The sequence below is a fragment of the Mandrillus leucophaeus genome, unplaced genomic scaffold (assembly GCF_000951045.1).
Source record: "Mandrillus leucophaeus isolate KB7577 unplaced genomic scaffold, Mleu.le_1.0 Scaffold316, whole genome shotgun sequence".
NCBI classification, from domain to species: Eukaryota; Metazoa; Chordata; class Mammalia; order Primates; family Cercopithecidae; genus Mandrillus; species Mandrillus leucophaeus.
Genome location: NW_012103321.1, coordinates 2,264,106 through 2,283,077, shown reverse-complemented (window position 1 = coordinate 2,283,077; position 18,972 = coordinate 2,264,106). Strand labels below are relative to the sequence as shown.

At 35.0% G+C, this 18,972-nt stretch overlaps 1 protein-coding gene across 3 annotated transcripts in view; it reads right to left on the bottom strand.

Annotated features, from left to right (window-relative positions):
* Positions 1-1,765: 1,765 nt before the first annotated feature.
* The window catches only part of CEP120 (centrosomal protein 120kDa), a 75,292-nt gene continuing 58,085 nt past the window's right edge, over positions 1,766-18,972 (bottom strand). For 2 of the 3 annotated variants that reach the window (XM_011987772.1, XM_011987773.1), the window contains 2 exons: positions 7,638-7,783; positions 1,766-3,607 (listed from right to left, as the gene is read on the bottom strand). In XM_011987772.1, coding sequence (XP_011843162.1) covers positions 3,373-3,607; positions 7,638-7,783 — 381 coding nt within the window. In that variant the 3' untranslated portion in view covers positions 1,766-3,372. The remainder of the gene's footprint in view (positions 3,608-7,637; positions 7,784-18,972) is intronic. The other variant, XM_011987771.1, reaches the window with a different exon arrangement.

Sequence of the window (18,972 nt, the reverse complement as noted above, 5' to 3'; positions counted from 1 at the left end):
CCACTAGTCTACTTTCTACATCTATGAATGTAAAGCAAACTTTTTTTTTTTTTTTTTTTTTTTTTTTAAGCAAAAAACAATCCAACAAACAGAACTCCTCCACTTCTACAGGGCCTGGGTAGTCAGACCACAAGTTCATAAACCTGTCAGTGAGGCCACGGGGTCCTATTTTCCCCTGCATTTCAGCCGTCAAATTTTTTTACATCTATTTTGACAGGTAGACCATACACAATCTTTTCATTTCTTTATGAATTTAGCGAATATTATCTGAGTGCCTACATATGGCCGGCACTCTTTTAGTTCTGGAAGAAACTAAGACAGACCTAGAATGTGAGGTCGCTGCCCTCGCAGACCTCACATTCTAGTTGACACTGCTTCACTTTATCCCCAAACTCTGAAAAGCACGGAAGAGTGTGCAATTTTGATGAGATACTGATGATATGTGTCAATAACTCCATTTTCAGCATTAAATTGCTAGAACATTATCCACTTTTCACTGTTATATTTGGTCAGTGCTTTAGAGGTGATAGATAGAAGAAAAGTTGAACTCTTTTCCCAATGGATGAATATTATGATGAATATTATGCCCTTATGTTGGTCTTCTGAATCTCTATATCATTTAATTCAACATCTGATAAAACGTATAGAAACTAGTGATAGTTTAGGTTTTCTAATATTTTCTATTTTCAATATCCAATTTGGGATTCCATTATATGAAATGCCCAGAATAGGCAAATCCAAAGGGACCGAAAGATTAGTGGTTGTTAGGGGCTGGGATAGAAGGGAATGAGGAGTGACTGCTAATGGGTACAGGGGTTTCTTTTTGGGGTGATAAAAATGTATAAGATAGTGGTGACAGTTGTACAACCTTGTGACTATATCAAACACTGAACTGTATACTTTAAAATGGTGATTTTATGGTGTGTGAATTATATCAATTTTAAAAATGAAAAATTTAGGTATTCAATCAAGTTAGACAAAAAGGTAGTGAGAACACATCTTTTAAGTCCATAAATAGCTACCAGAGGGCCCTTCCTACAAACTGCAAAAAACAGGTCGGTCCATTCTGAAGTGGCTGCAAACAAGCAATATATGCTGGGGCAATCTGTGAACTCAGATTCAGGTTGGGCAGCATCTGGACAGGAAGTAGAGGAGAAAATCATCTGGTCAGACGAGAGACTGTCTCCCCATCAGCAGAGGCCCTAATACGTCCTTAAACCACACTCAAACTCCCACATATGCTTGAAGCAACAGGAATTCAGGTACAGATAGAAATTACTAGGATTTATCTGCAAGGGAACTCCTATGTTTATACAGACATGGTATTAGATATACCTGGTAGACATTACACACCCTCCTATGCAGTACATGCCTGCATTAAACATGGAAACTAGACTTTTTCCATGAAAAAAACACAGAAATTTTAAAGGTAAATCTGATTTCACCTTCAAATATATGATATTTTCCTGTTATTGGAAACTTATTCACCCACCCATGCCTGCACCCACTCACTGATTTGTCTACTGTGGTCATACTCATTAACTCCTAGGCAAAATCAGTGTAAAAACATTTGATGCCACTTATAAATGGAATGGTTATTGCTAAAAGGACTACAAAAGAGAGTTAAGATTTTAGACTCCCCTAGTTGTAAAACAAAAAAATAGTATGTAAACACTTGAGAAAAAGGACAGTCATTTGAAATAGGAAAACCCGAACACTTTGCCAACTCTGTTTAGAAAAAAAAGAACTCAGGCTGCTCAAGAACTCAGGGATGCACACAATTATGATTTTATTTGTTAAATTACAGTAGCCAAAAGAGCTTTACAGAAGGGAAAACAAAATACACATCCATTTTAGAAAAGCCCTTTTTGTTTCTCTAAATCAGAGGCCCCCTCTAGTGTTTGAAAGCAGTCTCAGGCAACACACAATGCAATTGCAGTAAACAGTCACAGCATTTTACCCCAGACCTTTCAAAACAAAAGGCATGCTTCTGTTCCATTCAAGTGGCACAAAAATCAATGAGAGAAAAATAGCTAATCATAATTAATATTGCAAATTCCTGCTATGATTCACAGATTCATTATCCTCTCATTCAGTAATTTCTTTATTATTTACTGCTGGGTTATTTTTTAGAAGATTAATACTCTGTTAATAAGGAAAAAAATAAAAGCATAGGGACTTTAATTTCCCTAATAAGAAATATATCTCATTTAAAATGACAGAAAATTAATGTTACCATATATCCTACTCTGCTTTGATGGAAGTTATTGGTAACTTCCTAAAGTATATACTTAATTATATTTGGAAATCAGAACTTTTTAAAGTACATATATTTTGAAATTCAACCTAATCTGTGACTTTGCTAAAACTTTTTCAGTACTCTGTAAAAGGAGGTGGGAAGCGTTGCTTTGAGGACAAATGTTGGCTCTGAAGAATATGATATAAAGGAACTCTTAGAGTTTATACAGACATGGCACTGAATAAATTCAATGACTGAATCTCGTGCACTTTGAAAAAGATTGACTGAAATTAGGGGGAGTAAAAAATAGTTGATTTTCACTCTATTTTTTCAGCTAATGTCTTTATGTGTCTGTTTCCATGTTCTATTACAGAGGGTTTAAGCTGACAGCTAGTATTACTATAACTGGAAAATAAAAACAAATCTCTAATTTTAACAACATAAAACAATGCAAACTTGAGGAAGAAACCAACAGAGAAAACTATATTAAGCTAATACTTCATGTTCTTAAAAGTTATAAGTACACTGAGAATTTGAAAATTCAATAGCTCTTGAAACAAATTTAATCTGTATTAACTTTATTTAAACAAATGACCAATTTGTCACCCAACATGTCATATGGCTTCTCTGCACTGATCTTGCTTTGTTTTCAAACTTGTCACTTGCAAATATTATAAGAAAAAAAGGTCATCTAAAATGAGTTAAACTGGTTACAATTGGTCTCAACTTTTAAAAATTTACATTCAAATGGAATAAGACGCAGCATTTTTAAAGTGCAAGATGTACTCTTTTGGCTCAACATGAAATATTATAGAACTGGAAATTACCGCAGTCATTTCTCCTACAACTAACTTAGTGAAAAGCTGTTTTGAAAGTTAGCCATCAGATTATAAACTACGAAAAACACTGAAAAGTCATTTAAAATGAGTATATAAAATGCAAATTACAAATAAAACCAGTGTGGGAGAGGTAGCATAAAGTAAATAAGATCAAATAAATACTATACAATAACATACAAAATTTTGCTTATAAAAAATTGAAAATACCATTTTAAAACATCCATTTTCCTCACTTTTGAAGGTTTTACAAAGAAATTAAAATTTAGAGTCTCTATAAAGCTCTTCCAAATGTTATTAATTACTGGCATTGCTTTTTGCCAAAATCTCTCTGATCTGTCGGTCGAGTTCACTTATTATTCGATCCTCGTGATTATACACACCCGTTCTCATCAAAGTATCCCTTTCTTCTATTAGGCGAGTCAAATAATCATCCAAGCCTTCTTCCAATACACTGCCATGGGGACCATCCTTTTTTCCACTTGCAATCTCTCTGGAATCCTGGTATTGTTTTTGTTCTTGTTGCCTTAACCTGAGAAGTCAAGAACAAATGCCACTCTAGCAACTGTGTTGGTTTTCTTAACGTCACTATTTAAAAACAAAATGATTCAATGGTAAAATAAGGTTTCAGTAATATTTTCAGGAAGAAAACAAAAACAATGTTCCACTTGCCTAGTCAACAGTCTGCACATTTATAAAAGGCAACTTTAAAAACAATACTTGTTTTTCTAATTACAAAATACTCTGTCGCCCAGGCTGGAGTGCAGTGGTGTGATCACAGCTCACTGCAGCCTCGACCTCCTGGGCTCAATGGATCTGCCCACCTCAGCCTCCCGAGTAGCTGGGACTATAGGCCATGCCACCACGCCCAGCTAATTTTTGTGTGTGTGTGTGTGTGTGAGAGATATATATATATATATAGTTTTGTAGAGATGGCATTTCACTATGTTTTCCAGGCTAGTCTCAAACTCCTGGGCTCAAGTAATCCACTTGCCTCGGCCGCCCAAAGTGCTGGGATTACAGGTGTGAGCCACTGTACCTGGCCTACTTACTAAGTGACAATAACACTAAGTTTGGATATGGAATATGTTTAATGTAGAACGTACAATTAAGATATAATTTTGGCTGGGCACGGCGGCTCATGCCTGTAATCCCAGCGCTTTGGGAGGCCGAGGAAAGCGGATCACCTGAGGTCGGGAGTTCAAGACCAGCCTGACCAACATGGAGAAACTCCATCTCTACTAAAAATACAAAATTAGCCGGGCGTGGTGGTACATGCCTGTAATCCCAGCTACTTGGGAGGCTGAGGCAGGAGAATCACTTGAACCCGGGAGGCCGAGGCTACAGTGAGCCAAGATCGGCCATTGCACTCCAGCCAGGGCAACAAGAGTAAAACTCTGTCTCAAAATAAATAAATAAATAAATAAATAATTTTATATTTTTCTATATTAGTGGCTACAAAAGTATTTTAATTTGCAATGATTCTGATATTTTGTCTTGATTGTAAGACAAAGCAGTTGCATCTAAGTTCCTCCCTTTGAGACTGGCTTTTCTGTGGCTTATTTCTGCTGAAGACTAAGTCCATTTCTAAATTTACACACAGGATGAGGGAGAGGGAGAAAGCAGTGAGGAACAAGTCCTGCTCTCACAGACCAGGATGGCCCCAGAGGGTACATGACTGTTGGCAGAACACACTTTCATTTGTTCAGATGACCCTCTGAAACATGAAACTCCTATAATTCCTCACAAAAAAAAGGAAACTACAGTCCAAGAAGGATACCAAATGTCTTTATCTATTTTAAAACAAAAAGCCTAAACAGTGCAGGGTACTGTACTCTGGGACCTGGGTGGGAAATGGAGTGGTTAGTGAGACACTGGTACCAAAGTCTTTCCATGGAATTTGAGGGATTCATGTGGATAAGGAAGGGCAGATTTCTGAATCGTTGTTTCTCCTACGCTAATTCTTATAGCTGTCTTGGAGGATAGGGTCCTCTAGGTAAATTAATGCACACAATGCCAAACTATGTACCAGAAAGTTTAACCATTTCCCTTCTGTGCATCATCTGTCTATGCATATGGGACAAATACAATTTTTGTACAACTGATGGATCATCTCTACCAAATCTTTGCTAAAATGCAATTATCAGTCATGATCACAATAGAATTTTAGAACCTGATGGCTGAAGAAGCCCATACAGTTGTTAAAGAAAACTTTTAGAACATTCCTGACAACTGCTATTCTGGACTCTACAAGCACACTCCCTGCCACTAGGAACATATTACTGTGTAGAACTGCTCTAACTTAGAAAGTTCCTTCTTGTATTGAACTTGGTATGCTTCTTTATATTTTCAGTAATTGGCTATGATACTGCCTAAGAGGAGAAGCCCGCTTACTTCTTCTTAATATGGTAGCTCTCCAGATATGTGAAGACAGTTACCTACCACTTTGCCCAAGAGTTCTTCAAGTTCAATATCCCTCACTCTCTTAACCACTTCTTGGATGGCATGATATATTGCCCCTTACTGTCCTGGTCACATTCCACTGGAAGCTCTCTAGGTAGCTGATTTCCCTTGAAGTGTGCTGCACAGTGGTAAGAACACCCCAGAGGTGATTTACCAGTACTGAATAATGAACACTACTTCTATGAATGACCCTAACTGCACTGACTCTTTGGTAGCCAAATCACACCATTATTAGTGGCCACAGAAGTTCTCCTAGGCTTCTACACATCACCTGTTTTATGTCTTATCTATCACTTAAGTGATTTTTCTTATAGCTTATACAGAGGACTCTGCTTTTGTCTCTAATATATTTAATCTTATTGGTTTCAGTTTTCTCAGAATCCTAATTTATTAAGGCATTAGTAAGACTGTGTATGATCTACAGATTTGATAGGCAACATGGATATCTTTAACCCACCAAATCAGTGCTTAGCAAACAGCAGGAGCTAAACATATATTTGCTAAACTGGAACCAAGAAAGTGCTATATATGACAGCAAAATTTTGGAAGGCAAGGATATTATAATTCATTAAGTTGTAATGTCTTGCAAGTCTACAACATGGTAGATACCAAATAAATATTTCCTGAATAAATGAGAATAAAAGTACCACAGATTGAACCCTGTTAAGCATGGTACTTGGAGCTGACCTTTTACAACTGGTATTTCTTCAATTATCTTTTAACTACAGTTATTTAATTCAGCTAGGAACCCACTTAATATAGTGACCACATTTTTCTCCACTTCATACATAGAGATATAAGATACTGTGTTAAATGTAATGTGTATGCTCTGAACTGTATCCTTGCCAAATTCAGATGTTGAACCCCTAACCTCCAATGTGATGGTATTTGGAGATGGACCTTTGGAAGATAATCAGGTTTAGATGAGGCCATGAGGGTGAACTCTCATCATGGAATTAGTGCTCTCCTAAGAAGAGACACCAGAGAGAGGACACAGCGAGAAGGTGGCCCTCTAAAACCAACCACACTGGCACCATGATCTTTGACTTCTAGCCTCTAGTACTGTGAGAAAATAAACTTCTGTTTACCCAGTCTATGGTATATTTTTTAACCAGTCCAAGTTAACTAAAACTGCACTTTGCTCAAACAAAAATATACTAGACCCTTGATAAACTAAGCCAAAAAGTCTTCCCCCAAAACTACCCTCCATAAAAACTAGAATTCATTTTTACGCTGCTTCCTAGTGATTACTTTTCTAACATGAAACACCGTTGAAGTTGTGATTAAGATGAACACAGCACTACAGAGAAGCCCAGTGTAGCATAGTAGTTAAAAATGCAATCTCTGGAATCAGATTTGAACTCTGGCTCCATGATTTACTAGCTACATGACCTTGAATAATGTGTTTAAGCTCTGTCTTTAATCTTCAATCTCTTCATCTTGAAATTGGTGAAAATATCTTCCTCACAAAGTAGCTTTGAAGATTTAAAAAAAAAAAGAGCTGGGCAATACAAGACATTTAAAACAGTTCCTGGCACAAAGTAAGGGCTCATTAAGAGCTATTGTTACAGATATTAATAATATGACTAAATTTGAAATTTCTTATACTTTATGTAAGTCAAGACTCAGTTCAATAGTAGCAATAATCCTGAAATCACCACATAAAAATAAATTTTAAAGTAGTAATGCTATAAATGGAAACACAAGAGCTGAATGGACTTGCCACAGCTGTATTCATAGCAAAAAAAAAAAAAAAAAAAAAAGTTTAATAGTCTTTGGCATAGATTTTCTTTTCTTTCTTTTTAAATTTGACACAAGGCCTCACTCTGTCACTCAAGCTGGAGTGCAGTATGGCGTGACCACAGCTCACTGCAGCCCAGAACTCCCGGGCTCAAACGATCCTCCCACCATCCACTCAAAGTGTTAGGATTACAGGAATGAGCCACAGTACCCAGCTGGCATAGATTTTCTATTGTATATGTCTGCTACATTTTCTATATTTTTATATATGATCTACTTTATCCTTGAAAGACCTGAAGTTGTACCTTCCCTGAACCAAACTTTGGTTTTTGAAAGAAACACTCTTTTAGTTATTATACCTGTTCAATTCATTTCTTATATCCAACAATTCTTGTCGCTCGGTTTTTACTGTATCTTTTTCCTCAGCAGCCAGGTAACGTAGTCTCATCTGTTCCAATTCTTCCTGCTGTTTTTTAAGACGAGCCATTTGACTTTCTTGTTCCCTCTTGAAAGAAACGAAGAAACAAGCCATATCCTTAATATTAGGAACAAATATTTCATATGACTTTGACTTGTGATTATAATCCTATTTGACAACACCCATGATATAGCCACACACTGCCAATTCTTTTTTTTTTGAAGACCAGAATCTCACTGTGTTGCCCAGGCTGGAGTGCACTGGCTAGTCACAGGAGCAATGAAGCACACTAAAGCCACAGACTACTAGGTTCAAGCAATCCTCCTGCTTCGGCCTCTGGGCCCAAGTAGGAGTACCTGGGCCCAAGGTGTGTGCCCTCCCTTGCACTGCTAATTTTATGAGTTATATATTATCCAGAAAATACCCAGGTAAGTTTTCTCTAAACACTCTATTACTTCTCTTTTACTATAAGTCATAATCCTTCAATCAGTGATTGATATTAGCTGACTATCACAGGACAATAGATGTTGAAGGCAAGAAAGAGGCTGCTGTCAATACAATGAACTGCTAAAAAACTAGTGGTAAGAGCAGCATCTGAGAAAATCGTTATACAAAGATGTACCTAGAAAAATTCATTAACTGTCCCTGTACAAATCCCTAATTCCACTCCTACTTCAGTAAATATGCCTTTCCACTCTGTTCTCCAGACTCATACAAAACCTATGCACATATGTTTTTAAGCAAAAATGAAAACAAACAATACATTCTAGTCTGCATTTTGAAAAAAGTTTAACAATTCTTCAAGTCAATAGATAAAGTCTTAAAATAAATGAGTAACATTCCACATAATGCATATTCCATGACTTATTCAACCACTTTCTCAATAACAGACACTTTTGTTACTACAAACACTGCTGTAATAGGACACTCTGTCATCTATCACACAGGTTAGCTCAGGAATCCTTAAGTCATTTTCTTTTGTTTAGGACAAAATCCCGGAGTGGGAAAGCTGGGTCAATAGGTTTCTGTTAACTATTTTTTAAAGTATTTATTGAATTGTAACAAAACAGAAAACTGCCAAATGACAAGATACATTTTGATATATTTTCACAAAGTAGACCACTCACATACTCACCATCCGGAGATCAGACTGCCAGAATCCCAGAAATCTGTGTCTCCTCCCAGTCACTAACCATTCACCCTTTCCCAACGATAACTACTACCCTAATTTTAACACCACAAATAAGTTTTGAACTTAATACAGAATCTGTACAGTATGTATTTGTGTCAGGGTTCTTTCATTTAACATTGTTTTTGAGACTCATTGTTCTATGTAGTTAATCATTTACATTATTATACAGCATTCCACTGAATGAATATACAATTTATTCATTCACTGCTGAAAGACACTGGGCAGTTTCCAGTTTTGAATTATAAATAATGCTGATGTGAAGATTTTATACATGTCTTTTGGAACACACTTGTATGCATTCCTACTGGATATATACATAGGCTTCAAATTGCGTGGTCAGAGGATGTAAGAATTAGAACAGCCTTAGTAAATACAGGTTTTAGTATCCCTTATCTGAAATGCTTGGGGCCATAAGTGTTTTGATTTTGAAATATTTGCATATACATAACAAGATATCTTGGGGATGGGACTGTCTAAACATGAAATTCATTTATGTTTCACATACACCTTGTATACACAGCCTGAAAGTAATTTTACACAATGTTTTACACAATGTTTTAAATAATTCTGTGTGAACTGTCACATAAGGTCAGGTGTAGAATTTTCCACTTGTGGCATCCTGTCAGGGCTCAAAAAGTTCAGATTTTGAAGCATTTCGGATCAGGGATGTTCAACCTGTATTTCCAAACAGTTTGCAAGGTAGTCGTATCAATTCATGCTTCCACTTGAGCATTCCAGTGCTTTATATTCTTGCCAACGCTTGGTGATGTCATTTTTTTTTTCATTTTAGCCATTTGACAGGTTATGTAGTAGAATCTCATTGTAATTTTATCTTGCACTATTTAAAGACCAGTGAGGTTGAACATATTTTAATAGTTTTATGACATTTAGGTATCTTTGTTTATAAAGTTCCTATTTAAGCTTTTGGTACTTTACCTGGTTGTCCATCTTCTGTTATTGATGCTTATAAATATTGGATAAGTCCTTTGTCAATTTTATAAATTACAACTATTTCCCAGTAGTCTTTGGCTTGTCTTTTCACTCCTTTAATGTTGTTTTTAATAAAGAGAAGTCCTTGACTTTAACATCGTTCAGATTTTTCTGTTTATTCCTTTTTGGTTAGTGCTCTTTCCTATTTAAGACATTTTTTGCCTGTCTCAGTCTGTTAGATATTCTTTTATGTTACCCTCCTGAAGTTTCAATTTTTCCCCATATAGAGCTCAAACTGACCTAGCAATATTTGCTGAAAAACACCTCTTCTCTTGTTGCTTGGCAGTTATTATTACCTGTCACATATCACCTCCATCCATATATGTATGTTTTTGTTTCTGGATGCTCTGATCTATTTATTCTTGCATTAACACTACACTGTTTTAATTACTTCAACTCTTGTAACAATGTCTTAATATATGATGGTGTAAGTTCCTCTGCCTTTGGCTATTCTTCAAAATGATTTTAGCTATTCTTGGCTCTTACATTTTCATATAAATTTCAATTTCTAAGGCTAAAAAAAAACCTGCTGAGATTTTATTATGATTATATTGAATCCACAGATCAATTTGGCCAAAACCAGTGTCTTTAAAATATTGATTTTTAATCAATGAAATGGTTTACCTAATGACGTAGGTCTTAACTTTTAATTATTAATAGTTTACAGTCCTCTATATGCTAAGACTAACATATTTGATTGTACTGCTAGATATTTGATTTTAGATGCTACTGTAAATGACAGAACTTTACAATTTTCATTTCCTAATTACTTTAGTAGACAAATAATATTGATTTTTACATATTGACTTTGTTTCCAGCAAACTTGCTAAACTCAGTTATTCCTAATTTTAGATACTTCTTAGCTTTCTAAATACATCCGTGTTATCTGCAAATAAGGGTAGTTTTACTTTCTCCCTTCCAAATGACACACTATTTCTTTTTCTTGCCCTATTACACTGGCTAGAACACCTCTAATACAATGTTGAAAAGAAATGGTGATAGAGGGAATGTTTCATTTCTGATCTGAGGAAAGTTTCATTATTTTAAGAATTTTTTTGTAGGCTTTATGTAAAAACTCTACTAGATTAACAAATTTACTGTCTAGTCTTAGTTTGTTAAGGAATATGACTTTTTCTGCAGCTGTTGATATTTTTTTCTCCTTTACTCTCTGAATGTGGTAAATAACCAACCTTGCATTTGCTTAATAAATAAGCTTCGCTGTAATGCTCACAAGTTTAATATCTTAAACTTGTTATCTTTAATGTTTTAAAAGACTGGCCAATTAATTTTGTCCTTGTAGGCTTTTAGGATCAAGGTTATGCTAGTCTCGTTTTAAAAAGGTGAGAAGCGTTTTTCACTTCCCATTTTCTAAAATCTTTGTGTAAGATTAGTGTTATTTCTTCCTAAAATGTTCACTAAAATTCAAGTGTGAAGACATATGGGTCTGGAGCCTTCTTTGTGGGCAGGTTTTTTTTATTACAGATTCAATTTCTCTAATAGCTATAAGACTATTTCTATTTTCTGTGTCTTGGTGTATCCGTTTTGGAAGTTCTTTTTTCAAATTCACATGAAATTGTTCATACTATCCTCTTATCTCTGTAAATGTCTGAGATCTGTAGTCTTGTCTCTTTTTTCGATTCCTGATATGGATAGTTACTGTCTATTCTTTTTGTCCTTGAATACTTGCTAAGGGGGAGTAGAGGGGTCCTTTCAAAGACATGACTTTTGGCTTTATTGATTTTTATTGTACTTTTCCTCTCAGAAATAATTTCTATTCATCTTATTTCCTTGCTTCCACTTTACTTTCTTGTTCTTCTACTGAGTTTTTGAAAGGAATATTTAGAGAGCAGATTTATTCATCTTATTTGCTAAACATAACTGCAGTTATACATTTCCCTCTAAGCACAGCTTTCACTAAATTCCACATTTTGATGTGTTTTATGTGCGCTATTTTTCAGTTCAAAATATTTTCTAATTTTACTATGGTCTCCAGTTTACCATGGGTTACGAGAAGTACACTACTTAATATTCACTCATTTGGGGACATTTCGTATTATCTTTTTACTTCTAGCTTAATATCACTGTGGTCAGAGAACATTCTATATTACAATCTTCTGGAATGTGTTGAGAATTGTAATTTAATCCAGCATATAAGCAACTTGGTTAAATGTTCCATGCGCACTAGAAAATAGTGTATATTCTGGACTTTTTGGATGAAGTGTTCTAGAATATACCAATGGTTAGTTGTGTTGCCCAAATCTTCTACATTGTTACTTATTTTCGGTCTGTTTGCACCATCAGTTCTCTGGAGAGTTATGGTAAAATCTTCTATCATTATAGATTTACCTATTTCTCTTTTAAGCTCTATTAATTTATCTAATTTGTTGCTGTGTTACCAGGTACTAATGTACAATTGTTGTCATCTTCCAAGTGGATTAACCCCCTTTTATAACTATGAAAACTCCCTTTACCTACAGTAAAATGTCTTTCACCCTAAAGTCTGGTTTGCCTAATATGAAGTATTACTATACCAGCTTTCTCTTAGTATTATTGTAGTATATATTTTCCTTCTGTTAGAATTCAACCATCTTATGTTCTTATATTTAAGGTATCTCTTACAAAGCATATTGTTAACTTTTTAAAATTCAGCTTTTAAATATCTGTCTTTAATGGGAGCATCTGGTCCACTTATATTTAAAGCAATTGGTGATATAGATTTAAATCTTTCCATCTTATGATTTTCTATTCATTCCATCTATTTTATGCTCCTCCTCTCTCCCTTTAATGAAATAATTTGTCATTAAATTTTCACCCTCTATCTTGTTACTAAATAATTTTTAACTCTTCTTTTAGAAATATGTATCCCTCACTTAACAGATTCTAATTAGGAGTTTTACATCTTCAGATAATTTAACATACTTTAAACATTTCACTCTCTTCATATTTTTGCACTATTTTTGTTATAACTTTTAATTCTATGTATATTTTAAAGTCAACAAACACTCTTATTGTTTTCCTACAACCAATATCCATTTACAGTTAGCCTGATATTTATTTCCATTGTTCTTTACTCTTCTGTATTTCAAAGCTTTCATTTGGGATCATTCTTCTTCTTCTGCCTGAAGAACCCAAGTATTTCTTTTGCTTCAGATTTGCCATGACAAATTCTGCCAATTTTTGTTGGTCTACAGTCTTTCCTTTATAAATAATGCTTTTACTGGGTAACAAAATTTTAGTTCAGCAATTGTTTTCTTTGGTACTTTAGGGATGCTATTTTACCGTCTTACAAATTCCTTTACTTTTGTTAAAAAGTCATCTGTCAGTCTTATCATTGCTCCTTTGAAGGCAATGTATCTGTCCACCCCTGCTCCCAACAGCTTTTAAGGTTTTTCTTTGCTTTTTGTCAATTTTGCTGTGATGCATCTAGGTAGGTTTACTTTGTATTTATCCTGCTTGCAGTTCATAGATATTTTTGAATCTATGAACTGATAGCTGTTTTACTTTGGAAAATTCTTAGCCAGTATCTCTTTAAATATTGCTTTCTCCCCATTCTTTCTCCAATTACACATAAGACAGTCTCAAAATATACCACTTCTCTAATACATTTCTTCATCATATCACCTATTTTCTACAGTATAATGATGGTAGTATTTCAAACTTCTTGTCTGATATTCCAGAATCTGAATTACACTTGTTGATTAATTTCTACTGAGCACAAGACATAAACAGGCACTCCACAGATGAAGAAATGTAAGCAGCGTGGCAAAACCCTGTCTCCACAAAAAAAAAAAAAAAAAAAAAAAATACAAAAATTAACCAGGCATGGTGACGTGCACCTGGAGTCCCAGATACTTCGGAGGCTGAGGTGGATGACCTGAGCCTAGGAGGTTGAGGCTGCAGTGAACTGTGAATGCATCACTGCACTCCAATCTGGGTGACAGAGTGAGACCTTGTTTCAAAAACAAACATAGGAAAAGATGCTCAAAGTTAGTTATTAGTAACTACAGGAATGAAAATTTAAGCCCCAATGTGACACTACTTGGGGCCAACCAAACTGAAAAATTTAAGACATCTGACAATAGCCAACTGTTTGCAAAAATGTGAAGGACAGGAACAATAATATGCTACTCTTGGGAATTGCAAATTAGTATAACCACTTTAAAGATAACTACATAATATTTAGTGAAACTGAAGAAATTAATGTCCCCTAGTACCAGAAATCCCACTTTTAGATATAAATACTAGAGAAACTCTTACAGGCACTAACACATTCAGGGTTCTCTTATCCTGGATAAAATTGTGCAATATTTATAGAGAATGATTGTATGTATATAAAGGTTCAAAACACACAAAACTAAGCAATGTTGTTTGCAAATAGTAGACTTTTAAGATATCATGTCACAAAATTATGACAAAAAGCAAAGGAATAATATCAAATTCAGGATAGTAATTACCTCTGGAAACAGAACACACAGTTGAGAAAGGGACACAGAGGGCTTCCAAAGCATTCATAATGCTCTGTTTCTTAAACCAGGAGGCAGGTGGAAAGAGGAGAAGAACCTTCTTTGAAATGTGTATTTCATTTTAAAAGAAAAACGTATCTGGACAAAAATGCACCAAACTCGCTTCTTTGGCTAAGGAGAGGATTACTGGTGATCTGTAGTGTCTAAAGTTACATGGTGCTGCAAATTGAGTAAGTATGACTGCAAGCAGGAAGTAAGTAATAAAAGTTGATTATTAGCTTTACTCTGTAAAACTAAGTTTTTGATAAAATTTAACATTTTCTAAAACATAAGAAAATCCTTTAAATGTTTGGAATTTTGAATCAAGAATAGGGCATTAATAATAATCACACACACACACACACAAATTAGAGGTTAGTGAAAGAAGTCCTCTCCAGTGCCAGGTGCTCTGGGTTAAAGGCTCCTCAATCAAGTGAGTATAATCTTTATTTTGCCTTGGCTGCCTATAAATCCAGAGAGGAGATGTAAACATACATACACTAGACTAAACAGCGGCTAAAAAGTGGCCACTACTTACTCTCCCACTCACACATACCATGTAAGTCTGTGGGAAAAAACTTACAACTAAACTAAGGAACTCAAGTAAAGTTTTCTGAAAATAACCCAGAGCTGACAAGTCAGTAGGAGGGCCTGGATGGTTTCAAGACACAGTTTTTAACCAAGACTTGGACCTCCAACTGTTTTCTTAAACAAAGATTTACATCCCATCCTTGGCTAAATTACTTATAAATTAATCAAATTAATTACTCAGAGTGGATAAGCAGGAGGCTGGACAAGATAGTGCTGATGTCAGCCAATGAAGTCTGTGTTGTTTTAACTAAATATATCAGCTCAGTTTTAAACAGATCTACTGTGCACAAATATGGTAACAGACCCACAATCCTTCCCAAAATATTACTTCTCTTTCCTGTCCTGGGAACATACATACCTACTTTGAATATATCTGACATAAAAATGTTAAATTGTCTACAACAAACTCATACTTCATAACAATGCTTCATTTATTTTTTTAAAAAGTAGGCTTTATTCTACTTAATGATATTCTAAGGTGTCAAGAAATGTTTTTAAGTAAATATGCAAATAGGTTATTTAGAGCACAAGTAGGAAAGCACACAACTTCACTTGAGTATTTGTAGACCAATGCAATTCAAGTATTTCTTTTGGTTTTAAAATATTTCTATAGTATATCTTGAAGAAGAAAAAAGGAAACTAAATTACCTCTTACAAGTCTAACAAGTAGAACTTTTAACTTTGTCCCATGATATCAAACTTAAGGGTATCACTTCCTTGTTTTCTAAATCAGGACTCATTTTATGTTATGCTTATTTATATTTTACAGCTGTTGCCTTCCCAGTTACCAAAGAACAAAAAAGCTTTCCACTGGGAAACAGGCTTTTACAGTTGTGAATCAAAAGAAAAGATTTTTTTTCTAAATAATTAGAAGGTTACAAAATAGTTAGGTTATATTTTTTAATTCACAAATTTACTATTCTGGGTCACCTTCGAGTAATGGAAATCTCTGTTTAAACATTCTTCTGGCAATGGGCACCAAGCATTAGGTCTTATTTCCAAGCTTTACCAGCTGGGTTTTGTCATTAACATTTATTAACAATCTAAGATATGGCTTTCACCATCTAATCCGTACTACACAAATGTTTTGTATGGCTCTCCAGAGGGTTTTGATGTGACAAATTACTGGCAGAGATTACAGCCCCGTGGCTATTCACCAGAGGCAATGTAAAATTAACATGGTACTAATCCAATTTAAACAAGAAGTTGCACCAACAATCTTCTGAACAAAACCAGATAGATGATTCCAAAATTATATTCAAGCACAATAAATGTGTTTTTAATAAAAAATTTAAGGAAAAAAAACTGAGTAATTTTCACACACATGAAATGTGCCTATTTGATGAAGTTATTAATTTTAATCTTACTAAAACAGTTAGGGGCAGAGCACAACTCACTATGGTAACCCCAAGGTCTATTACTTTTCTTCTTAAAGTGTTGCATCTCAGTGTGGTCTGCAGAACATCAGTGATTCCTATGACCTCAAAATGTGTTTACAGAGGTGCCTCTAAAGCAGAAAGTTTGTGGGATAAGGATTAAATTGGTTTGCAATGAAAAAGCAATGAGCATCTCTGCACTCAAAGAACTTTTCTTTCATGAAGTATAAGTTTCAGAATTGAACCACTAATTTAAAACTTTTTTTTTCCTTTTCTTTACAAAAGGTATCTGAATGTGATATCCTCCTTATTTGAATAAAATAGCTAAAATTACTTTGCAATGCTTTTTGGGCAAGAGGGTAGGAAATAGGAAGAAGGTTAAATAAAAAATGGATTAAATGGAAAAAAGATCCAGAAGATAACAAAAGTATATGAGGATGCGTGTGTTAGGAAGGAGGAATTCTTACATTGGAGCCTTTCACACTGAATCTTCTTTTAAAGGAGACTCCTTCAATACCCCAGTGTAAAACTAACCAAAAGCCAGGAATTTGGGGGATTCTATTCAGAACACTGTTTGTTTACTTATATTTTTTGAAACTACCTCAAATGGTGAAAAACTTAAAGAATGTAATCTATAATATACACACATGAACATGACAAAGTAAAAAGTTCTTGCATAGATACTTCTCAATAAAAAAACACGTCAATTATAATGAGATTAAGTTTCAATAATTAATGATTATTCAGTTCTCCACAGAAAATGCCCTAACCAATAGTTAACAGTTTTCTCCCTTTTCAGCTGATTTGGGTAATGTGTAATGACTGTTCACTACTCAGCTTCTTCAATGGAAGCACTATCTTCCACTTCTTCCCCCTCTACTCTCCTTTTAAAAACTTGAAATGATTTCCTATCTAGTAGTGTTATTTGAAGCATTTTCTCTTTGAAATATTTCTCCCTTAGCTTTGAGTGACATATGTGGTGATAGCCCCCAGTGGTCCCCTTGTTTTTCTAATACTTGCTGACTTCATTTACATTTCTTAACACCCTGCTATATTCTAAGTATCAGTCCTCCTAGGTGAACTTTAAGTTCCACATGGGAGCAACTGCTATATCCATAGCATCCCACTGTGCAAGGTGCATAGCAGGCTCTCAATAAGCACTTGCTGAATGAATGAAAGAATGAACTAACTACAGATGTTTCTTCATCTCAATGTACTCACATTCCTTTATACTCAAACTTGGGAAGTTTACCTGCTGACACTCTTGCACATCTGCACATTTAGCCCTTCATACTTTTTCCTTCTGTAGTTTTCTACAGAATGTCTAACTATCACTGCATAACAACATCCCTCAATTATGCACACTTAAGAATTTTGACTCTCAGTCACAGAGCCCTCTAGTATTTGTTCTGTTCATCAATATCCAAAGCTACTGTCCAATTAGGTCCCCACTGACTGAACGCACCACCACCACAGAATGGCTTTATGGCTCATCTCTTTTTAACAAGTTACTTAACATTTACTGAGCACATACTATATATCAAACACTGTATTAAATACATACTTTAAAACCACTCGTTTAATTCTCAGAATAACCTGTGGAAGAAAATTTCTCATTGTTCAAATGAAGAGACTAATCAGAGAAGTTAGAGAGGTAGAACCAAAACTCAACCTAGCTCTCTTGACTCCAGGGTCATGTTCTTAATTACTATTTATGCTGCTTTTGATGGAGTTTATATCTTGTTACCTTTAACAGCCATTCTCATCATATTTCCTTGGCCCCAATTCCACAGGGACTCCTCTCTATTATACTATATGCAACTTAAATATCTTGGCAGCAGGACCATATATTAGCTGCTTCTCTCTCAAAATCACTTTAATTCTCATTACCAGACCGGGTCTCTCTTGTGGTCAATGATGCCATTTTCCTTCTTAGGATATACCAACTCACCTAACTCAGTACTCTCGTCAGAGTGGCTAATTTTCTTCTAGAAATTCTTTCATTCCTTGACTTCAATGGACTAAGACCATAATATCATAAAAGGGAAAGAAGCCTCAGGCTGGATTCCTCAAAAGCTTTCAATGCTAGGTCTATCACTTAGTACCTATGTGATCACATGAAACTTAACTTCTTTAAGTCTCAGTTTCTTCATCTATTAGGCTGGTGCAAAAGTAACTGCAGTTTTTGCCACTTTCACTTTTGCACCTTTACCATTTTACTTTTGCACCAACCTAATAAAACGGGAATATTACCTGCTATATAGGGATCTTTGTCACGATTAAATGATAAATTCTGAAGGGCTTAGTGCTACACTTGGCACAAAGTAAGCCTTCAATACACGCTAATTGCTCTACCAGTATCATCATAATGATCTTCACATTTTCACTAGTTGTTATTTCCTTCATTAGCTTTCTTTTTTCTTTCTTAAACATAAGAATTCCAAGTTCTAGCTGGCACAACTTTAAACACTACCTCTGCAAAGGATTCCTTTATGTCTATTTTTAAGCCCAATCATTCTTTCTAACTGGTAGCCAAATTTCATTCTGTAAAAATTAAAACATCCAAATTTGCAAATCCTATCTCCTTCCCACCCTCCAAACAGCTTTTTCGTAACTATATTTCCC